The sequence below is a fragment of the Scomber scombrus genome, chromosome 20 (genome assembly GCF_963691925.1).
Source record: "Scomber scombrus chromosome 20, fScoSco1.1, whole genome shotgun sequence".
NCBI lineage: Eukaryota > Metazoa > Chordata > Actinopteri > Scombriformes > Scombridae > Scomber > Scomber scombrus.
In genome coordinates, this window is record NC_084989.1 from 17,858,541 (window position 1) to 17,883,804 (window position 25,264).

Sequence of the window (25,264 nt, forward strand, 5' to 3'; positions counted from 1 at the left end):
TTTCCATTGACTGGGCTGTGATATGATGTTAGCGTCTACCTGTGGCATTTCTCTGCGTGGCCCCTGCCTTGTGGAGAGGGAAACCCCAAATTGCCCAACAAACAGATGGCTGCCAAATTCACTTCCAATTTACCTGAAGCTAAGGTGGTAGTGTCCTCACTCGTTCCCTAGCTCGCTCATTTCATCCCCTAGCAGGAGGGTTCTCCTGCAGATGGGAGGTTTCTGATGCTCTTTGATCTTACAAAATTAAGTTGCTTTTAATATTTAAAAGATCCCTCCAGACATGCTTTAAGATGTATAAAATACTCCACTTTTTTTTAAAATCATTTTTATCATAAATGATTTGGTTTGGTGTGGGTTTTTTTGTTTGTTTTTTTTCACAAAATAAGTGGAATTATATTGTTAAAATCCTCAAAATTACATGTCCTTTTCCCTCATTTGTTTGGCTCATAGGAATTGGTTTTACCATCCCATAATATAATCGGCAAGCATCTCTTGAGTGGGGGTCATCAGGTGGGCACTCTCCTTTCTCGCTTGGTGTCTCACTGATGGGCCCACAAAGCAACAGACCTTGAAGATGATCAGTCGAGTCCAGGTTTCTTCTGTAAATGATACAGTCCTGTTTTCATTTTTTTAAAGTCCAGAGACAATGAATACACAAATATTGTTCATTTCAGAAGTTTAACTGCTTGACACACAATGTCTCTTACAGTACATCAATGTAAAGTCCATTCTTGGTGTATGTACACTAGAGGCTTCAAGTTTCCACATCACACTTGTGTAAAGTGAATATTGGATCTCGATTGGCTTGCAAACTATTTGTGATGTCATAGGCCCACAACTTAAAATTGGAATTCCAATTAACACAGAGAAACTTTCCAATTCCAGCAGATGAATGTGAAAACAGTCTTCAAATATCAAACTCTGCACATAGCTCAAATATTCAACTGTAGAAACAAGTAGAAAACCATATTTTTTGAGTGGAGGGGGACTTTAACATTTGTAAATCAGCTTTGACTGTGTGTTCCTTTACAGTGCTGTACTGTAGGCAGGTTGTAATACATAGAAAAATGGCCCAAAGCATTAAAAAAAAAATCTATTTTAATTAGGGGCATATGAAAAAACATAAGCCCTTATTAATAATCATGAAACATATTAAGAGCTCTTCCCAGTAAAATGAAACACCTTAGGCATGATTGGGATGAAGTTTAATTTCTGAAGTGGTACAGACATTGTTGACTCCCCATGAAGAGCTTGAAACATGTTTATTGTGGATCATTCTTATGCTTAAAAAGACACAATAATAATCATTATTATGGTAATTTCGTTTTTTTTAATTATTAAAGCTCTGGAACCTCAGTAAGGAAATTGTAAGGAATACATTTTAAATATAAGGGTGGAAATTGTGGTTGAAATCACATAAATTGTGCTTCAATTATGGGAATATGAATCTACTTATTCATTAGCTTACTTAAAGCTTTGTAATGGTGGTGAAGTTTTTAATCTTATAATGTTTAATTTAATGACTTTAGAGTGCCTTAACCAAATTTTAACTGACAAAATGTTATAACAAAGCTAATTTTCCAGTCTGACCTTAGGTATCACCCCAAATTTCACCTTCAGTGCTGACTTATAAAGTGGTCAGTTAATCATCGACTGAGTTTTATTGTCACGTTGTCTACTTTGTGGAGGAGAATAATATTGTTTGCATTATTTGTATGGACAGTACATAATCTACATTTCAGATTTTGTGCTCATTGCAGAAAATGTAATGGGATGTTGTTGTCACCGAACAAGGGTCATGTACTAAAAATAATGCTCATTCATTTGAATAGCAATGAATAATGCACCATGGGTGAGAACATTATAATGCCATGCTACGCTTGTGTGAACTGGGCAATTTGCATTGCATCACCAATTACTCTCACTGTGTTTGTGCTTGTCTCTGCGTGTCTTGGGTTGTTTTGAACCATAACCTACAGAGAATTTATAGCTGCATCTCATCATGTTTCCTCACCTCCCCATGGCTGGCACTGCCATAGAGGTTCAGTAGAGACTACGCTTTGTGAAAAGGATAGCTTAATATTTAACAGTGGGGTAAAACAGACAGACTACATTTCTAAAAAGGTCAATGTTGCAGTCAGTCATTAGCAACTGCAAAAATAAGATGGCGATTACTGGGGCAGAAATTGTCTGTCTGCTGAACTTATAATTCCTAGTAAGCCGACAAACATGAAATCACAGTCAGATGTCACCAATTGGAGTCATCATCCGAAAGCAGCCAAAAACTATAACAATATCTATTCAATTATGGCAGTGCCTCAAATTCCATGCAAAAACTGTACAATTAGAGATATCTCAAATTATGAAAGTGTCTTTTGACACAGATACTGTATGCTTCTGCTTTAACGCTTAAAATATCCAGTCTTGTCTCCTGGAATAAGACTGCTGTTCAACAGTGTTGGTGGAAATCCTATGCCATTGATAAGAAGGCAAAAACCCATATCCGTATATGGTGATGATCACTTTGCATTAGAGCCTTAAATATTTAAAAGGCTTTGAATTGTATGACTGATATCCGTAGGGAGGTAAACATAACTATGTCAATAGGCTTTCTGTCACCAGCCCAGAATGTGTTTGTCTTGTACAAAGAGAGCTGCCATGGCCCAGCATCTATATTAACAACGATGTTCTCTGGCTCGAGCAGTGATATTTTGCAACTGTGTTGAGAGTCAACTGGTCACAGACCTTTTCTGTCAGGTGAAGGTATTAAAAATTGTTCTTGTGGAAAACGAGTATTTGTCTAGTTTTCAAAACCTGATCTTTGCCACTTTGAGAAAAACTCCTATCTCACATACGAGAAGGTTTTTGAGTCACGCTTGAATAGAAATAGGTCCACCATGTTGAAGAGTTATCACTGCACCATAATTGCACTGAGAGAATACATTATTTATGAGAGATTTAGCCTCATTAATCTGTGAAACGTTCTGAAAGTACGATCATTCTATTTTTCTCATGATTTAGTGTTTTGCAGATTTTTGCAGAGACATGAATTTTCTCTTTGATGCGAAGTCAGTTTCCTTGACTGTCTTTGTGAAATAGTGTTCTTTGACAGCTCGTCCCCAGTGCTTTCAATGAATCATTATCTGTGCCAATGTTTGCACTCAACCTGTCTTTTTCCTCTTTTGTCTTGCAGCTGCACACTGACCTCGATAGCGGGAAAAGTGCGGTGAAGTACACTCTCTCGGGGGATGGGGCTGGCTCCATTTTCACAATTGACCAAACAACTGGGGACATCCATGCCTTAAGGAGTCTTGACAGGGAGGAAAAGCCTTACTACACCCTACGCGCCCAGGCTGTTGACATCAACACCAATAGGCCTCTAGAGCCTGAGTCAGAGTTTGTAATCAAGGTCCAAGACATCAATGACAATGAGCCAAAGTTCCTGGAAGGACCGTATAAGGCCAGTGTCCCTGAGATGTCACCAGTAGGTATGTGACAGTGACGTGATCTGTTCACTAAAGATAGAGAAGACAGGACCTGTTTTAATGGATCTGAATCCTGTGCACAGAATGCTTTGTTTTCTCCTCTTGAACTGAGGAAGACAAAAAAAGTTGAGTTTCAAGAATATCACAGGTGCAACCAAAGGGGCAATGCTACTCCCCCCAACAGATTTTGACATTTCAGAGAATCAGTTATTCTTGGTGTGCCCTGAGTATATTTCACAGCTTTTTCTTTTTACATCCACCTCCTGGGACAACAGATCAAGGTAATTCGCTGGGAGAATGGTTCCTCTTGATGTGAATGGCAATGACGCCCTCAAAACACCAAAATCTGCAGGCTCCAGAGTACAGGTAGAAAGCAGGAATAACACAGCATAGCCCCAGTGAACACTCTAAATCATAAGCTGCCCTGTAACTATTTACTGTTGAATCAGAGAGGCTTTCAAGTTTATCAGAAACACATCTAGTGCTGCTATGGAAGCAGAGTACAAAGATTAGCCTCAAATACCACCCACAGCATGAATCATGTAATGATCAATTAAATGATTGATAGAAAATGAATTAATCTCAATGTAGATAACTACCCGAACACGTGTCAAGTGAATGCATCGAAGAATGTAAAAATGTGTTACCTTCCTATTATTATCAGATATACACTTTATTTATCTCTTTTGCTGGGTGATCTTTGACAGAAAATTTAAAACATCACTTTGATGTTTGGTTACTACTATGTCATCATATTTGATACTTTAAGTTATGAAGGATTACTCAATCAATCAAAAGCAATAGATTAATAATGGTTATCTATAATGAAAAGATTCTAACCAAAATATGGGTGCATTTCAGAATATGCACATAATCAAAATGTTTTGATCAAAATGACTGCAAAACTCAGAAAAAATGCTTCAACAGGGGTGATACAAAGTGCAACAAACCAAGCTAAAAAAGTGCACTCAGTAAAGCAAAGGAGGTAATCTGACTTATTGTCACACAAAGCTAAATAAGATGGGGTTTATAAATATCTATATATTTAAAAATATAGAAATAGTTCGAAAATCATGCTTTCATCATTAACCTTTACTTTTATTGTTATCACCTTTACCTCCAGCTCTAAAAATGAACCAAAGGTTGTTAATATAGTAGAACATCTCAACGACTTAAATCTTTATCAATATTTATACCAGAAAGACAAATGTAATTAATGAGTTCATTAACTGTTACATCCTTCTTGTTAGCAAGGCAAAAAAAAGGCTAATAGAGAGATGCATGTTTTAACAACTGGTAAGTATTTATAAAACATATTTTGGATTTCAAATTTAATCCGAAAATCAATGTGTATATCAATGTATATTATGAGCAGTTAATTTGTGTATTTGCTTTTTTTTTTGCTATGTATTGTAACATTACAGTGATTTGTCTTACATTATAATATGAGGATGGGGATACAGTAGATAATATTCTCTTTTACAAATGTGGTTCATATCATACTCCTCTCTTGTTTACCAGCAATGCCCTCTGAGGCTTCCACCTACATTTTAACTGCACACCTAAATTTCCATAATTATACAAATAGAATTTATTTGACGTTATTTATTGTCTCACACCTTGGTAACGACTGTTGGCCTTGTCGCTTGGGAATGTGTAGGCGTTTTTCATGCTTAAATGTTTTTAAATTTTCAGTGCTAGGGATTTCCTGTCCTTTGCAGACCTGAGAAGGTGTTAATGTATTATCTCATCTATTGTATATTCGTCTTGGACACGATACAGTCTTTCTCTGGTATGTCTAAGCAGGCATGTGTGGCTTTGTTAGGGAGGATTGAGACACTAATCTCTCGCGCCTAATGTTTTAATGCCATTGTTACCATCTGCTCAGACTGCAAAGCCTATTTAATATAGAGCAAGTTCTTTACAGGGAGCCAGAAGCTTACCAGAATTTAAAATGACCATGTAAATGCCATCCCTCTGGTCAGTTTCTCCTGTTAATGGTAAGCGTTCCACAAATCCTGCAGTTGAAAACATTTTACACAGCATGTTTTGAAGCTGCCCGTATGTGGGTGTGTGATTGATGCAAGGACATGCATATGTGCATGGAGCTGACTGCCTGTGAAGGCATCCACTTTAGCCTGTCTGCAAGTAGTCTGTCTAAAGAATCTGCTCAAAAAACACCAGGTGTCTGGGATTAATAAAATAGTCAGGCTGACAAGGCATTTTTTTGATAACTCTTCTCAAACTGGAAACTTTTGAATGAATTTGGTGAATTTAAATACATAGTAAATAAAGACTGTATTAATAAAGTGGTGTTTTCAATGCTAGTTAAGGAGGATGAGCCAACCTCGAACAAGTAATTATTCTGTCCCTGTTACTGCAGGAGTTTGGAAGACTGCAATCTTAACACTATTCTTGCCATGGCCCTTTGTTTTCTTAATGGTTGCATTGTTTAATAAATGGTTGCAGAGTAGCCACTTAGTAATGTTACAAATGTACAAACATACAACAACAAAATTCAACACATTCTTTCTCCTCTACATGCATCCTCATTGACATTGCACTCTATCAGGGACTGTTCAGTATTAGCTGGAGCTTTCTCAGTTGTTATTCATCATTCATTAGTGTCAGGTGAGATCATTCATTAAACTGATGAACTTCACAGGGTTTGGATTTCAGTCTCATGAGGAAGCAAATTAAGTCAAAGTCAATATATCTGCCCACTCTTTTCCACAGGGACATATGTGACACAAGTGACGGCCACAGATGCAGATGACCCTACCTATGGAAACAGTGCTAGAGTGGTATACAGCATCCTCCATGGCCAGCCATACTTCTCTGTTGACGCTAAAACAGGTAAGGTACTTCTCCTTCTTTTTATTTATATGACACAATAGTATATCAGACAGTGACAGTTTTTATTTTTTACTATAAAATGTGAAAGTCACTCCTGTCAACAAATAAGTGTCTTTTTTATGAAGCAAGGGATTGCAGTGAGGCAATCTTGCTGTAAATAAGGTTATCTAGGCCATTTTTCTCAAATGATATGTGTGATTGAGTGATTTCTAAACAGTGTGTGTGATGTAATGTGGACTGGAGCAAGCATATATCAGGAGAATAAAATAAGACCCAGCATTGACCCCAGAGCATGCCACACATGAGTGGGCCACAAAAGGACACATGTTCTTCGATAGAGACTGTGAATTATTCATTTGACAGGGAATGAAAGGGTCAATTGTATCAAACACTGGGATTAAATCAAGCAGCGATGATATCAAGCATTCAACATTATCAGCAAGCATGCCGTAAAACATTCAGGATATCAGTTTCAGTAGTCTGCTGTTGTTGAAACCTTGATGTAAGTGTATAATATATTTTAAGTACAGGAGCTCTAAATATGGTAGTTGCGAGCTTAGTGAAATGGAAGGAGGTCATTACTTTTTGCAACATCTCAAAATGTCAGGAGTAACCATAAACTGACAGCCTCAGTATCAAGATGTGCCCACGAAATAAACTGCTATCTCAAACCACAGCTGAATCTTTGCTGCAAGGATACTGACTAGTCCATGTTGTGCATAGCATGCCAGCAAACAGCTTTAGCAGCTCACTTTAATTGACAAAAAGACAAATAAGACAATAACATTAACAGTGTTTTATAGTTATTTCCTTTTTATTTATACTTGCACTACGCAGGAGTAGGAGGATGGCGTCGTAGGAAGAAAATGGCAGTAAAAAGGTTGTAGACTGGCAGCGGGCGGGGGGGGGGGGGGGGGAATTGCAGATGAAATACCTTCATAACACCAGTGTTTGCCGTTAGTGGGCTGCTGTTGGCTTACTATCTGGGACAGTTCAAAGCATATGAAAATAGGTTCATACAGTACATATCACACAGGCAGATACGGGGGAATCTGTTGCTGATTATGCCGCTCATCCCACAGCTTTACAGAGCACATACTGTGACTGTATTTCAAACTGATGCTGGAAAAAATCAAACTGTTAAAGTAAATGTTTGCCCTGCTGGGCCTGCATCTATCTGCAAATGCACATCAACAAGGGGAACAAACATTGGGAGGAAAAAGGTGAGCAGAGGGAGGGGGGGATGACGACCACGTGTGTTAATCGCCATGCATGTCACAGTATCATCCCTCTCAGAGACAGAAATGTGAAAAATAAAAATATACTTTGATTTTTGGATTCACACATGTTAGATGTCTGTGAATCAAATGTGACATCCTCACCATATTAAATGGAGTAAGAGGAGGGGAAAAGAGCAAACCTACCTATCCTGCCTGCTTCCTTTTAGCCTGCCAGCCTCCCACTGACCTGGCTATTAATCTGCAGTACAAACGCTCTCTGATCTCAGGGTCTCTGATCCTCAAGTGAATCATTATATGGCTTCACCAGAGTTCCCTATTGAATGTCAAGTGTCTCCAGTTTGTAAAATGACCTCTATTTCAGCCTTGGTCAGAGGCACATGTCCAGCTGGGGAGTGAGCTCTTTAGGTGAAAGTTTACTCTGTATTTTGAAGTAAATTGTGCATTTAGCATCAAACATACTTCAGGTGATTTTAAAAGCTTTTTCCTTTTGTCTTTTTATCTCTGTATCTCTGTATCTCACTCTCTCCTCCTCCATTTCTTTCTCCTTCATTATCTATTTCAATCAATCTTGCTCTACACCAGGGGTTATTAAGACAGCCTTGCCCAACATGGACAGAGAGGTGAAGGAACAGTACCAAGTATTAATCCAGGCCAAGGACATGGGAGGCCAGCTCGGGGGGCTGGCTGGAACCACCACTATCAACATTACCCTCAGCGACGTCAACGATAACCCGCCTAGGTTCTCCAAAAGTGAGTGCCCTTTGTAGAAAATAGACATTTCAATATAATACCTGTTTAACAACACCAAAACAATAATAATGTGGATGACCTTATGCAGGTTCACACATTTTATGATAATGAAATGAACACTGCAATTACAACAGGGCACAGGGTATTCATCATGACTTCTTGTTGTAATTGGTTTTCATTATTTGTCATTATGCACTGTCGTAAGCAGAGGGCTGTTTATTTAGCATGATTGAATCTACAGCTACTACTCCTGGCAAATAAACCAGGGTTGGTGTTATTTTACTCATGGAGCATCCTTCTATATTTAGATCAGGTTAGAGAGCTATACTGCTGCACCAGGGATTGAGTCAGTGTATTTAAACACTGTATTTTATCCAGTATTTTATATAAGCTGCTAAACCGGATGAATTTGATTGTACTGTTCATCAGGTCATGTAAAAAGCCAAGCTGGAAAATATATCCCTTGCTGTAAACACATTGGTCTTTGAGAGTTTTCTACATGAAGCATAAATATTTGACTGTGTGCAAAGTTTATTCTATTTTAAAGCAGCAAGGATATGACAGGAAAGCACAGATACTGTTCTTTACTGATGCAGTCTCTTCAGGTATTTATAGGCGACTCTCAGTGGTCTCCTCTGAATGTAAATACTGGCAGTCAGACGGTCAAGCTCCTTTGGCTGCAAGGAAAAGATGATATTTCCATAATGCTGTGACAGCACTGAGGTTTGGGCCAAGTATGGCGGCTCCTCTGCCCTGTCCCAAATCCTCTCTTAGTCCTCTTCTTTTTCCATCTATTGAGAGCTTACAGGTCAAAAATGTCTGGCGGCCATATTGGAGGAAGATGATTCAGTTTATATATGACATTGCTGCACGTATCCATCCACATATATATTTTCCAGAAATCTTTCCTTTCATACCTAGTTATTATAGATTACGTATTTGAGAACAGCCAGTCCCCTGAGCCTCTATGAGGGCAACAGATGCGGCTGCAACTGCAAAGCATGCATAGTTCAGGACTGATAGTAATGTATAGTGGCTGCATGTTGCTCTGCTGAATTATCACAGAAGGTAGACAGAAGTTTTAAATTGTCTTGACCTGCAATTCAGCATGTTTTGGCACAATGATTGGATCTAACAAAAAGAGGTTCTTGTCCTATCATTAAAGGACACAAACCCAATAAGACTTTTAAAAAATGTATGCGTGTCCTTGAAAGTACTTGATTATTTATTGAAATTATGGCAGCCAAATTCATCCAAATGCCTCAGATCCCCTCTCTCATTCCTCGGCTCAACACTGAGGAGAAAGATCCAGGTTAAAATGAAGGAATAATAAATAAGTTCGAGTGCAATAACATATACACACTGGTATAGCATGACCTCAGGTACAATATTGATTTAAAAAAAAAAAATGTAATGCAACACATTGCAATAACCAAAGCAAAGACAGGTATTTTGGTTTTGCTTCAATAAATATATGTTGATCCTCCAGCAAGAAAAGAAATATCCTCTCAAAAACTGTCATATCAGGGCAAAATAAATCTAATGTTAATGTTTTTCAGTCTGTTTTAACTGTTTCTTTGTTTGATTAAATGGAGTAATGTCAGGTACTACTGCTTCGCTTTGATGGACTTTTGCACATCCAGTCATAATGAATAAACTTGAATAAATGTTTCGGTTACTAATTTCAAAAATGTATCTTCTAAATGAATATTTTCATGATATTAATTTCTTGACATTTCTTGGTCTGAAGGATGAGAAAGAGAGGCATACTGTAATTACCCTAAGTCCCTAGAAGAGTTGTGACAATGCTATTTTAGTGTTATTCATGCTGCCCACCAGTTGTGGGCACTAATTATATGCATTGGAAACTTTACCACTAATTTCTCTGACTTGAGTAAATACCATTATTCAGAAACATCTGGCCATCACAGAGAATAAAAGGAAACACAGAACTTTCTATCCATTGTCTGGCATTAGTGATAATCAATCAACCTACAGTTTATTTGTAGAGTTCTTCATAAAGTCCTCAGCAGTATTTTTTGCTGTTGGGAGAACCAAAGCCCTTGGGCTCTTGTGTTTGTTGATCTTACAGGTTGAGTCAGCCAGTTACAAGGAGCTGAGCACCCTTGATGTCCAAACACGTCAAAATTGAATAATGTCATGCCTACAGTATAGCCACAGGGCTGACTTCAGACAGAGAGCATATCAGCTGCTAGCCTGTGGGTGGATAAGACACCCTCAGGCAGGCAAGTAACTACATAAAGGACAGGAGATGTGAAGAGCTTAGTATTTCCATCCGATGTCAAATGATGATATAAATGAGACCGTGTCCAGTCTGATGTTTGTTTGTTGACAGGTTTCTTTCACCTGAGAGTTCCTGAGTCTTCTGCTGTGGGTTCTGCTGTTGGGAGGATCAAGGCCCATGACTTGGACATTGGGAAAAATGCTGAAGTTGAGTACACCATTGTGCCAGGAGATGGAGGCGCCATGTTTGACATCACCACCAATGAACACAACCAAGAAGGGATCATCATTCTCAAAAAGGTATGTCTCAGGGACAAAATGTTTAACATACACAGTATTTTTTTTAAAAACTTTTTCATACAAGATTCAAACATAGTATATGCCAAAACCATTCTGAAAGGCCAAAGGAAAATGTTTTTAGCGGGTTTATGTTGCAAATCTGTAGAACAGAGCCCTATAGGGTCCATACAACATCAAAAATCTCATGACCATATCATGTTACGTTAATCTTGACAGTTATGTTACAGTTATGACAATACAAAAATAATACAGTCCTGTCATTCATGACAATGCCACACTGTCACATAAAGTGCAGCTATTGTTTGAAAACTGCATTTGAACATAAATATTTTGTTGTATTTTTTCATTATGGTGGAGCGACTATTTAAATCCTTTATGCCACAACATATAAACACAAACAAAATATCATGAAGCAAATGAGCAAACTATCAGAAAAGCTCACATTGCTTGCCATACTTATTAATGAAAAACAGAAGAAAAAGAACAGTTGAAGGGCGGTGTAACATAACAGAAAGAAAAACTTGCAAACACACTTGCAAAAAGGTAGGCTATATATGTATAGTGGTGGTGCTGCACTTTGGAGCGGGGTGTTTCAACACCCCCAGCACCCCTACTTCCTGTGGGTATGCCATTCCTTATATTATATTTACACCTGGAGGTTTCCTGTCACTGCTATTCCAATGGTGCCACTGCTGCAGGCTTATCACCAACACCAATAAAGGGGCAAACAATTGGAGGAAATACCTTTTAAAAAGAAATCTAAAAATTGAAATCAAGGAAATAAAATAGAACTCATAATAACATAAATTATAAGGTTGTACCTCAGTGTTTTACTGGGAGTCCAAAAAGATTTTAGTAGTGCGTACGTGCGTTCAGTCCACACCGACTCTGACCTGCATTCAGCAACTCTGTCCACAGAAGCGGCTCCTGACCAGCAGCAGGCTAACCTGCCTTGACCAGGCTGACTGACAGCAAAAATTAACTGAACCAAAATAGTTTTCAAGTCAACTGCATGGGAAAAAATCAACAGTGTTTATTAATTCATTGATTTTATTTGCATACCCAAGTGAGTTGAATCTGCCTGTAGTGAAACGGGTGAGTTCACAACTCACTGCCAGTTGAGTGCTGATCAATCAATATAAATAACAATAATAAGTTAAAAATACGTATACAGTAGGATATTTGTGTGATCAAGCAGCTGCCTGTGCAATTTATGCTTCACTCAACACAACAGAAATAGCCTCAGAGTGTTAAAAAGAAAGCAGGGGGTCTCCAACGTCTTCCATGTGAACTGGCTGTTGACCCCTGCTGGGTGCTTTGCAGATGCAAATACGTGATATTTCAGTACCTGCATTTGATGATGGTGCTCTCTCACTGTTTGTCTTCTTAATGTCTATGTCTTAAAGTACAACACAGAGTAATGGCATAGGTCTCTCTGAGTGCTGGTGCTATATAAAGCATACACTCAGCATGTCAGGGCTCATTTACCATTCCATATGTTATTACTTGCTAAGTGGATTAATACACCCAGAACATACTGACCCACAGCAAGAGGTCTTGGTCTTTGGTTGTACTTTCTCTGATCCACAGAGTCCATGTATCTAATATAAAACCAACTTTTACTACATATAGCATTTGTAAGACCATGATAGTACTTCACAAAAATGGCAAGTGGCACAAAAGCACCAGTAAGATTAGACAAATGTATTACTCTGAGGATAAACCCTTTGAGATCTATCATCTCATTTTCAGGGGGGACCCACAACTACCAGAGGGAAAAAAGGACATTACAGCCACAGACTAAGAGGAAAATATAGAGTGACCCAGTCAGTGCAATGAGTACTTATCTATTAAATACCTAGGCTATAATAAGACTTTTATAGCAATCAATTATTAACTTAAGCCCATATATTAAAAAAAAAAAGTTCTGCTCCAAAATTCAATTAATTCATACTTAAAATACATCAAAAAATGTAATATGAGGAATTAATTTACAAATGATTGATATTTCATTTCATACCGTAGAGCAGTGCTCTCTAAACAGTTCCATCAATACAAATAAACATTTCAATTTTGGATAAAGGGACACTGAGTAATACAGTAAGAGCTTCCTGAATGCCACATGGCAAAGCCTGTCCCTGGATTCCTTTGTCAATCAGATTTCATAACTTACTCATGTTGTTTTGGTATATTAAGTGCAAAGCTGACCATTAAAAATATTCCCTTATTTCTGTACATTCTCGGCTCTGTTGTGACACTCTCCTCAGGGTATGCCTAGTTAAAGACTTGGAGATCCATCATGTCCAAACACTAAATAGAAATAATATCATACTTCTACCCACAGGCTTGACTGCAGAGAGCAAAAGCGTAATATTATTTATCTTTGGACATTGAGGGCATTGAACTCAGTGACAGTGGGTGGGCAGTACGCATTTATGAGTGTTGCATGGGCAGAGAATGAAAGAGTCTCAGCATGGTCTCATTAAGGTTTCATGTGCCTATTCTTGAAAGGTACATTTGGTTTTTAAATGGTGGCGTGTGTCAATATGACAAAAGAGAATAATAACTAAAAGTACTGTATTAATAATATCATCATTAGACTTAGTCCTAGCCACATTTGGACATATTATTCACAATGTAAGTGGTGCGTTGAGGAATGTGGGCTCACTTATGTTGATTTGTTTGCCTCTCTAATCAATCTGATATGCTTCTACATCATTGCAGGCCAGCCAGGTTAGTAAACGTGTGGTTTTCAACAGTATACAAACTGTTACATCTCACTGCCAGTAACCACTGAATAACAGAAGTGCTCACGCTTCCACACTTCTGCCAGCCTGCGATTAAAATACATCATGTCAGTATCACTTGAACAGCTGGGGAGCGGTTGGCTCTGTGTCTCTACATGTGCCATCTAACAGTTAAGCACATGATATGAATGTTTTAAAGTGACTAGGTCTCACCCACACATTAAACTACATGGATGCACACATATGCAATTTCTCATAAACTCTCACAGGTGCATATGCACAAATATAAGCCTTCAACCTGCAATTGTGTTACACACGCTGTCTGACTTGTTTGCACACTCACCCACGAACCCCTGTACATTGTTTCTCTCATACACTGTGCTGCATTTCCCTTTGGCAGATGCATTAGAACCCTGTGGTGAGTTCAAATGCCATTTGTTGTCACTGCTATTTAAGTTCATAGAAAAAAAGAAGAACGGCAGAGTGATGCTATGCTTACATAATGCAATAGGATGCATGGATGAGATTTATCTCTGGAGTGTGTTATTCCAAAATGTTGTTGGGTAAATATTCACACCTGAGATTTGTCTTATCATTTCCAAAACACACAAAAAATATTTAACTTAAAACATACATTGAACTATTCTTTCAAAGGTGGCAGATAAGTCCCAACTTTCGTATCAACTCGTTCTGCTTCACCTTCATGTCAGCAATCATTTTGTCAGTGCTGACATTACTATTTTCCAATGATGGATATCTAGTTTTAGTTTGTTTAATCACATCACTTTTGATGCCCTCTAAAAGAGCAGCCTGCACACAAAATTGCAGTCACAACACAATACACAAGTAGAAATACTGTTTAACCAAAGTTGTAGTCATAATAATCATAAACTGTTATATGCTGAATGTTACAACAGTAAAACTATGTCATCATGAGTCTATAAGTACAAGTCTCAAACATGATAAAAGATGGTCCTTCAGATTTCCTCCAAAACATAACTATATTTACACGCAAATCCACTTCTGGAAGATTAAAACTCATTTTCTCATTATATTCCTGCCTTTTTCATGCAAATTCCCCTCAACAAAATACTTTTAAGGAGTGGAAATATATCTATCTTTGTCACTTTTTGTTACTTTTGATGCATGCAGTGTATTTCATCTGATTGCAAAAGCAATAGAAAAAAAAAGTGCAGCCAATTCTGTTTTTGTGCCTCTCAGGGTATTTCTGATGTAAGTGTCTAAATTGCTCTTTGGGGGAATGCAAATCTGCATTTGTTTTTCTGATGTATCACACTGAGGTATTCGTTAACTGTTACATTTTTAGTACATGCCCCAGCTCACAAGCACACAAAGGTGTGTGATCCTTTGATCCCCAAAAATATGCAGCTGAGTGAGTAATTGATTCCCTGCTCAGTGAAAGAGCTCTCTCAGTATGCTTTGCATGTATGGAAAGTATGGACATACAGCAACCTGCATTTATTACATCATATATCCAGTGTACATACAATGTATGTGAATTGAGCTTATAGTCATGGCTATAGATCACTGTATATGTATGCCCTGCTCATTGACAGTAATGGAATAACGGAACGAGACAGGATGCAATTATGATGTAAATGAAGACGGTTATTTGTTTACATCATGTATACCCTCGATGGATGGCAAGGCTTCATCTTTCCTCCTATTGTTTTACTTTCAGTGTTTGATATGCTGCCACAACCACAATGAGGCAGTGTGATGTATTCCCTGCAGTAGAGGGCTACCACACAAAGCCGTTGTTGATGGGGGACATTCTGAGCCCCTTTAACTGACCAAGCCCCCCACAATGTAATTTACTAAACAACATGTGCTTCTACCATGTGGAATTGTGATAGTAGCAGGGCACAGATAGAGTGAGAAGGACAGGAGAAAAAGAATGAGATGTGCCTCGCAAAGGTACGGGGAGTAGGTAGCTGTAGATGAAGCCTTTATGAGTTGTTCACTATGTTCCCAGAATACTGACCCACCCACAGACTTGTCTTATTTCAGATTGGTAGAATATCCCCAGAGACAGGTGTGCAAATGTGTGCAGACAATCCCACTCTCTACCCCTCTCCCTTTCTCTCTCTGTCTCTCAGCTTTCCCTCTCTTCTCTTTCGACTTCCCTCCCTCGCACAAACGTCAAAAAAAAAAAAAAGGAAGGAAAGAAAGAGACACAGCAGGGCAGAGACGAAAGCCACATTGTACACATAGCAGAGTTTGGCAGACCCCAAATTAGAGACTCGGGAAGGTTGGTTATGATAAGAGGATCAGGCTGAGTAATGGGTTCAAAGGATGATCATCTGTTCCCCAGTCTGTGATACAGGGGGAAAGGAAAAAAGAGGCGCAGAGGCATGAAGGGGGTTAGCACATCCCATCTGCAAAACATAAGATTATTGGAGACAATAGGTAAATCCACCAATGAATTCCCAGGGAAATGTGCAGGCAAATGTGTGCGCACAGAGCGACATACTGTATATGATAAAGGGATGTGAAAGGAAAGAGACACATTCACACACTGCTATATGTATGTGGAGAGCACGTATGTATAGTATGTGGGATTGTCGACATCATAACCTTGGGTTGTGTTGATAAAATCATTTTCAATTAGATTAAATGTCGTTTTGTGCATTTGTCCATTTGCATGTTTATTTACCTCCTCGTGGGAGAAGAAAAGATGGCAGATATGCATAATTGAAATTTGCTGTTGTAAGCCTAAAGGAATGGTATTGTTTAATGACAGCATGTGTGGCATAATAGTTACTGACTTACATTCAGGGAAATTCATTTTAATATAGGACGATCTCTGCACAGTACAAGCTGAATACCCCCAGCGGCAACAGTGCATTGAATACAGAGCATTTGCTGCAGACCTCTGGCACTGCTTCCAAATCCATTGCCCCAGAGTGTCATAGGGGTTCAAGAAACATTGCGGAGAAGTGTAGGTGACTTGTGTGCTGCAAATTGCTGCATGTACTCCTCAACTACTGGTTTAAACTGGTATTCAGTTGTAAAATATATAATACAAGTTAATAGTCATCGTGGAAAATAACTACAAAATATATATTTAAGGAAACTAGTTGATGCACAAGGCCTTGTGGTTACTTTTTAGAGTTATTCAAAGTCTGATGTATCTGATTCCTCTGTGCTTTAGACTTCCATTGTCGTCCAAAAACGATTAAAAACTCATCAATTAGCCACACCATAGGTCGAGTGGTTAGAGCGCATGCCATATACGCAGTGGACCCCGGTTTGAGTCCCGGCCGGCGAACCTTTCTGCATGTCACACCCCCCTCTCTCTCCCATAATTTACTGTCTCTCTACTGTCCAATAAAGGCGTCTATGCCAGAAAAAATCTTTAATATAAAAAAATAAATAAAATAGCCACACCGTTGCACTGACTGTGTGTCAGTCATGTTCTTTCACCACAAAGATTACGGTCACAGTATTTTGTTTAGAAATGGCTCCAAAGACTGATGACAGTAATCACATTTTCTGTCTGTGTAGACTAGTTCCATGTAAGGTAGATGCCAGGATTGCAATTCCATTTACAGAGCTTCACTAGCTTGTGCTACATATCACAACCAACTTTGTACTGAAGTTCTTTTAGAAATTTACAATATAGCACTGAGTCAAGAAGTTGTGATGTAGCACAACATTTCATTGTTGGTTTGGCTCTGCACATGAGTTTTGCTGACAATGAGGAAAATATAGAAAATGGCCAGCCACATCCTTTTGGTGTCCAAAATCTCAGTTTACTGCTTGCTATATAGTAAATTATTGAGTGTCTGCTATATAGGAAACGGTGAAGAAATAAACAAAGCATTGATTTCTAAATCAGTCTGAGACATTGCTCTGAATGTTTTCAGCACCATGGACAGAGACAGTAAGAGACTTGTTTGAAGGGTTCTGAATGATGGAGGTAGACAGATAATCATACATTTCATAATAACTTAAATTTCATAACCATATGTTGGATCGTGGGCCCAAGTCTTAGCACACTAATCCCAGACAGCCTTCATTTTTTCAGGCAATATACAGGTATGTTATTAATTAACTGCGGTAAATTGATTTGTTGTGAGTAACATGGAACAAATAGTGGCCAGTGATTTCTTCAGGTGACAATTTTTCCACTTCTAAGGAACAACACATTCAAGTGACTAATGTTGCATGACATACACGAAAGAAAAAGAGCTTGTCACTAACAGAGCACAAAACTGATCAACATTGGTATGCAAAACAAATGCCACTAATTGCCTGGATTGCCAAACGTGGGCCTATTAAGACTTCCCTACTCAGGGCCATTGGCAGAATTGAGGCAAGGAGCCTTTTTCATCCTTCCTGCCATCAATTAAGGATTTAATTTCACTAAAGCCAGACACTGACTGCAGTCTAATTTCTCTATCAGAAATGTCATTACTGGGCTGTTTGAACAGTAAATCATTTCAGAGAATGGAAGCTGCTACTGCCTTACAGTCTTGATGAGATACTACCAGGCAGTAAAAAAGGGTAATGGTCAAGTGACACAAGTGTAATGAACACACTGCTAACTTGACTGAAGGCAAGAAAACTGTGAGGAATGCTTGTTGTAATATTAAAGAAGACAATAGGCCGTGGTCTCATAAATTTTACAGTGTTTACAAGGATACATCCATACAGTTAATATAAGAAGATGTCCTTACTTTGTGAAAATATCTGAATTACACATATAATCTTTTCTATAGCCCTGAGGTAATCACAGTATAGGTTAAAATTCATAGCATTAGTGTCTAAGAGTAGCATCCGGTAGCATGATACCAGCTGAACCTTGCTGAGAGACAGGAGTTGAAACTAATCTATTGATTATAGTGCTGAATGTTTCACTGGGAGGTGAAATTAGTTATTTTAGGCCATGGTGTGAAAGGAGTTGAGAGAAGGAGGAGAGATGAAACAATACCTCAGAACAGCAGGAGATCCATGTACCCAGCATGGACGAAAAACATCTCACCAAGCAACCAAGCGGGGAGCAATGTGTGTGTGCATGTCTTTGTGTACGTCTGGGCATGCATGTGCTGTCTGTAAGTGAATGAGCACAAAGAGGGGGGAAAAAAGAGGAGAGTGATAAAGAGGCGGCTGAGGTGGTGCTTGGAGTCGATGAAGTGCCTTCTCTCTGGTGGCCTGGGGAGGCGTGGGTGTAATAGATTAAACTAGTGTCTCGGGGCTCATCCCATGGCTAACCCTGTCCTATTAAGAGTGGCAGTGCGAGTCTTTCACAGTCACTCCACTCCACTGCAGTGTGGACAGGGCTACTGGCAAGACTCTCACATGGCACTCCACTGTTGTGAGCACTGGGGGGATGGAGAGGCTTTGAGGCAGCCAAGGACACAAACTGATGTGACTGATGGCAGCACAATAAAGTGAGCATCTCTTCTCCACAGTGTTAGGACCCCCCGCTTTTCAGAGGGACATCAAATGGCTCTTTGGGGCATGTAAGCTTTCCTCTGCTGATGATAAGTGTTATGGAGAATTTATTTGTCAATGGTTAACCTCAGCAGTGGAGAAAAAGGGTACAGGAGTCCAGGATGTCTTACGCTGAAAGTGTTTATTAAAGCTTGGTCAAGGAGAATCGTGGTGACATCCTGCCTTGCACAGGTGTATTGATAATACTTTGATTCTCCTTGGCCAAGCTCCAATAGACACTTTCAGCTTAAAACAGCCTGGACTCCTGTACAACTTTCTCTACTGCTGAGGTTAACCATTGACAAACAAATCTGTTTGTTTCTGTGGAATCTGTCATCCCTTGATAGTCTTTAAGCCTTCACAGATAGTACAGTACCACAAATACTCTATGCCCATAAATGGTCATACTCAATGCATCTACAATAATGGAATTTGTCTATTGGTTCATTATTCTTCAAACAAGGAAACACAGTTACCCATCTGTGGGGTTAGGGAGTCAGACAGTCATATCCTCTAACCTTGGGTGCCAGAGCAATGCTGCATCACCATTACTCCTTCATTCCCCAAAACACCACAGACAGTTGCTTTCACTGTCTCAAGGAGAGAGACATAATGTCTCTCTGCCAAGATGACAGTGTGGCCCTTACTGTGACCTCAAGGCCCATGCTTGATCCAAAATATGGAAAATTCCCTAACAATAAGCTCTCTGTGCTATGTGGTCAGTTGACTGGTGATGGCACAATGATGCCTAGAGGTCTTTAGCATTCTTCTGCATGGCAGAATCTTGCTGAACTGTCAGTCAATGACTGCAGTGACCTTATAAAGAAGTCATTCATATACAACAGAGATATTATGCCAGACTCAAACCACTGAGTCATAATTGCCTATCTCAGAATCTCAGTGAAATGTTCACACTGAAGTAGCTTTGCATCTCAGAAATAATGTGCTAAAGCTTTTTAGGCATTGTTAGGACTATTAGCGCTTATTGCAACCCAACAGGCAAATTATTAGCTTTTCAATGATGGGTGCTGTCATGTGGGATCAAGAGGTTTTGGCCCCCACTTGATATAAGCATCCAGACATAGTCTAATGTTGCTGTTTGGAAAAACATGTTGGCTCAGACAGCTGCAATTAGAAATGTGTGTTATTCTAGGCATATTTGGCTTAGCTTTGATTTGCTCTCACAGGATAAATCATGTGAGGGGGTGTTAATGATTCATAAGTGGTATTGTAAATATATAATGCTGTGGTAAAATGGATTTACGGCCGCTCACCATATCACAGATTAAACAGCATTTTCTGTGTTTTTCGCCCTATTTAATCTTCTGCCTCTTCAGGTAATACCTGCGTTCAGTACAAACAAATGAAATCATCCTGCTAATGACTTGCTGTGCTGTGATAATTATTCTTTGTGGGGAAAAACTAGATTCACCCATGGGTGTTGGCAGCAGACCGTCCCCCATAAAATGAGTGAACGTGGTGGATGTTTGAAGAGAATATTGAACTCTGGTATTGTAATACTGTACTGAACACACAAACAAACTGAGAACCTATTAAATATGCATATCATCCTGCTTCTCCCATCCCCAAAATAACCAGTAAGCCGAAAAAACAGCTGCAACTAACACTTTACACTGCTCAAGGAGCAAGCTGTGAGGGAGGCACCAGAAACAGACCAAAGTCTTAGTTTATCGCTGTAAATCATCTTACAATCACATCCATTTTTTCTGTGTTCACACAAAACTGACTATGTAAGGACTTTGTATATGTGTGTGTGTGTGTGTGTGTGTGTGTGTGTGTGTGTGTGTGTGTGTGTGTGTGTGTGTGTGTGTGTGTGTGTGTGCGTGTGTGTGCATAATACTGTACCTGTGAGACTGTGATGCCTTGATTAGTCCCCTGTTCTAAATTAACAAATTCCCTTGGAACATAACAGGTTCAATTGGCAAGAAAAAAAAGTTCCTTCATTCAGTATCACTGCCAGTGCAATGAAGGTACACATTTACATATCAAAGGGCGCAGCACTATGTCTAGAATTTCAAGTGTGTTCTGTTGTGATGTTGAAGAGCAGCAGCACTGACATGAGAGGAACTCAGTCTGTCCTCTTTACAAATTCCACCGTTGATACACTTCCTTGTTGTGTCCGCAGTAACCCATAAAAGGTGCATAACAACTGAAGCCATAATGGGAACCTTCAAACTTGTAATTGAACATGCATAGGTGTATGCAGCTTGTTTAAGGATAATATATGAGTGAATATGGGTAATACTTTCTCATACAACACCAGTTCTCGGCTTATAAGTAGGTCATCCTCGAGAAAGGGGAAAAACGTAAAATGATACATGCAGTCTGAAAATGAATGGCCATTTTTTTCTTTCTTGGGAAATTTCCCTTATGGCCTCCAGATCTGATTTGATTCTCCCTAACTCAAGCGTTGACACATTAACACGTCTTCTCATTAACTCAGAGTTTCTCATTACCCCCTCCTGGCCCCATTTTATTCCTATTTAACAACAGATATCCCAGACATACTTGGACCATCTTGTGTCTCAAACACATTAAAAAAGGCAGTGAAACTCTCAGAATTACTGTTTTGCACCCAAACCAGAATATGTAAATTATTCTGTGAGATTTGCTCGACAGTTAATCATATGGCTGTCCATGCTTTGTTCCTCGGATGTCAGAAAGGTTTCTTCCTCCTCCATCTGCTGAGGAAATGTGCTGCAGTTTGTTCATGTGTTGCCATCTCCTTTCTTTGCTGCAACTTAATGAGTACCTGTACGGGCAAAATATTTAATCCTGATAAAATGCTGTGGTGTGTACTAGACTGTATCAAATGAGTAAAGCATAATAATGAGTGGAGTGTTGTGATAAATTATTGTACAAATTCACCTGACTTTTAATACAGGCACCCCAAAGCATGTGAAGAAGGGATCATTGAAGCTGCAAAAACAGCTTCAATGTACATACGGACAACTTACTATTGTTTTAACATAGACCTGAAAAATGTGAACCTAGTCTTTAACATTACTGAATACACCTACACTAAATAACATCCCTCCAGCTCAACTGTTTTAAATGAAGGCATTATAATATTTGCTTAAAGCTGTTTGTTTGCTGTGACTTCAGGATGCCAGCTGTGCTTGCTAGAAGATTTGGCAAAAATGCAAAGCCTGTGTGTGAAAAGAGCATTTCCCCAACGCGCTTCACAATTCTCCATCATCGGCTATTCAAGGATTACACAAAAATTAGGCAGTCATAAAGGGTGAGAGTTTGGGCCTCTATCCTAATTGTGGTGATGCAGCATGTCGAGATGGAAAGCAACGCTCCGCCTTGTCCCCAGTGAAACTCTGGCTAATGAGGCCTGGTGTACACCTCCTGCTGTCCACCTCCCCAGCAGCATCACTGTCCCTCCTCCTCCTCCTCTTCCACCTGTGCACGAATTCTAGCTGAGCTATGCATGCTTGTCTACATGTGCTGGTTCAGGCCCAATATGACATGTGCTTATTAGCTACTTACTTATTAGGTACTTACTTATATGTTATTTACTTTGCTTCTCTCATACTAGTTTTGCATCACTTAAACTATAAATAATAAGAATGATGATTGCATCATTGATGAATGTATTTCTTAGTCTAAGTCTCACTCTTTGAAAATCAAAGTACACAAAGTTACTTTTGATGCTGATTTCCAGCAATCCACAGGAATCAGCAAGAAGCTCTGTAAACTGACATAATGACTGCTGTATATTTTAGGCTACTTTGTAGGTGTAACTTAGCGAGCAATCTTTGAGTTTGATTGTAGGGATCAGCATTTGAATGACACCCATGATGAATTCAGTTTTTATACGTGGCTGTTGCTTCTGGGAACTGGGTGCTCTGTCAGTGTTGTCACTTCTTGAAAGAGATTGAAAGGGACAGTGCATTTCCTCTTGAAGGATCTTATAGCTTTGCCTAGCCAGTTGCATCTGGTGCACTGTAATCAAACCAATCATGGTGGTTGATGGTCAATGATTGCTTTCAGATTGGCTTGCCTTCACATAGCTCTTTTTTTCTTCTTTTTACGGACACCTGCTGTAGTAGCAAGGCTGTGAAACCATGGAGATAGTGATGAGACAGAGGGCTTGAGAAGCATCTGCTATCACTGTGAAATCACGACTGCAAAGCCTCTGATCATTTCTAGTGGATGGACTCTAATTAGTTAGCTAATTCATGTGCATTTAATTTGGACAGATGATTGGTTATGTTTATCTTGCATCATAAAAAGGCCTCTTTTTTCCTACATCCTCCAGTGCACCTTCCTTTTCAAATCCACTGTCTCTTCACATAAGCACATTTCACTGTGCCATTACTAGCTGTTTTCACTTGGTGTCTTTTGGAACAACATGCCGTAGAAGCCCAAGTCCTGGGGTGAGAAGATAGCATTGCTGCCATAGTGGTTACATGTTAGTCAATTTGAAAATACACAGAAAGGAATGTCTCTCATGTGACTCCGCGCCAGTAGAGCGTAACCGACTGCAAGCTTGCCAAGTACGGTCGGTCTCACATGAGAGGGCAGGAGACGAGCAGAAGCACGAATACGGGTGTCACCGCTGTCGGATGTATACACCTCAGCTGCAGACATGCCGAGGATGCCAATTCCTCTCCTCGCTTTTGACTAATTGACCCTGAGCAGATATGTCAGAGGCTTGAGGATGTAGAACGTATAAACCCTTAAGCTGTTTTTGGAGAACTCTTGCATCGTGGTGAAGTTCTGCTGAACCAACTAAATGCAGTTAAAGTGACTCACAGTAAGGGGCAGAAACATCAACCTGGTCAAGAAATACATGTGGTGCTCTGATGAATTAGATAATTAATTAATACTTTTAACCTCAATTTGAGCTGTCATTTAAACTCCATGACTGTATACGATCATCACCTGTTATATTGTAATTGAGGGTGATTTTACGAGTGTGTTTACTCCTATTTTTTAGGTTATTCTTGTCCAACATAGAGAACAATGCCATTTAAGTGTTTGACGGATGAAAGCAGAAATCAGATCAGATTGACATTTGTTAGATATGAGCAGGCTGATGTTGACATCTGATAGCAGTTTCACCTGAGCAGCGTCCGCTTCAAAATGTGAGAATAACAAAAATGAACTGAGGGTAAATTGCTGCCAACACTGATGCTCCTATTGAGCTAACGTTTCCTCAAGTGCTTTCAACTTGTACAGTATGAACACCACAGAGAAAGTACATTACAGCAGGAGTGCTGACACAATCATATGAACTGCAGGTATGAATGTAACTTTAACTGAATTCTTTTCTGTTATTTTTCTTCTCTTTTTTAGCCCCTGGACTATGAAACCAAGAAGGCATACACATTTAAGGTAGATGCCTCCAATGCTCATCTGGATCCACGATTTCAAAGCTTCGGGGCCTTCAAAGACACAGCAACAGTGAAGATAAACGTTTTGGATGTGGATGAGCCCCCAGTGTTCAATAAGCCCTCCTATGTGATGGATGTGTATGAGGACACACCAGCGGGCACCATCATTGGAGCAGTGACGGCACAGGATTTAGATGCCAGCAGCAGTCCAGTCAGGTAAAGTGAAACTCTTCTGTCTAAAACACTATGCCGTTTACAGGTTACCTTTTGTGCATAATGTTATATCAAAATGAAATTAATCAGTTATTTAGTTATCAAAGTGAGACTACATTTCATTAGAATAACAAATTAAATTCCACAGACGTATGTTGTGTTTGGTCACTGTTAGTGTAGGTTACTCTTGTCATATTTAGATTACATTTTGTGGTGAACAACATCTATTCAAAGTTCAGTTCTATGTGTCTCGAGCAAACAATTTGAATTCCCAATCCTAATACAGCTTAGTGGGATTCAATGGGGAATCACAGTCCTTAAAGGATGGATAATTATGGATCATGCAGTTAGATAGATCTTTTTCTTTAAAAATGCACATTTTAGTCCTTCCTTTCTTTTCATTTAAACAACATTTTCAGTTTCAGTACAATTTGCAGTGCATACTAACTATGGACTTTAATAGAAAAACTGAACTAGAAATTCTCAGACTTTTCCCCCTCAATTCTGCATTTTCCCATGTAAATTTAACTTTTTAAATTACTGAGCCATTTCTGAATAATGTAGTGATGAATGGCTTGATCACTCAATAAACACACAAA

General features: G+C 39.2%; 1 protein-coding gene across 4 annotated transcripts in view; it reads left to right on the forward strand.

The window, feature by feature from the left end:
- Positions 1 to 25,264, forward strand: part of LOC134001942 (cadherin-12-like) — a 62,548-nt gene that overhangs the window by 17,372 nt on the left and 19,912 nt on the right. For 3 of the 4 annotated variants that reach the window (XM_062441143.1, XM_062441142.1, XM_062441141.1), the window contains exons 2-6: positions 3,197 to 3,491; positions 6,225 to 6,344; positions 8,168 to 8,335; positions 10,692 to 10,879; positions 24,415 to 24,668. In XM_062441143.1, the coding sequence (XP_062297127.1) occupies positions 3,197 to 3,491; positions 6,225 to 6,344; positions 8,168 to 8,335; positions 10,692 to 10,879; positions 24,415 to 24,668 (1,025 nt within the window). The remainder of the gene's footprint in view (positions 1 to 3,196; positions 3,492 to 6,224; positions 6,345 to 8,167; positions 8,336 to 10,691; positions 10,880 to 24,414; positions 24,669 to 25,264) is intronic. The other variant, XM_062441144.1, reaches the window with a different exon arrangement.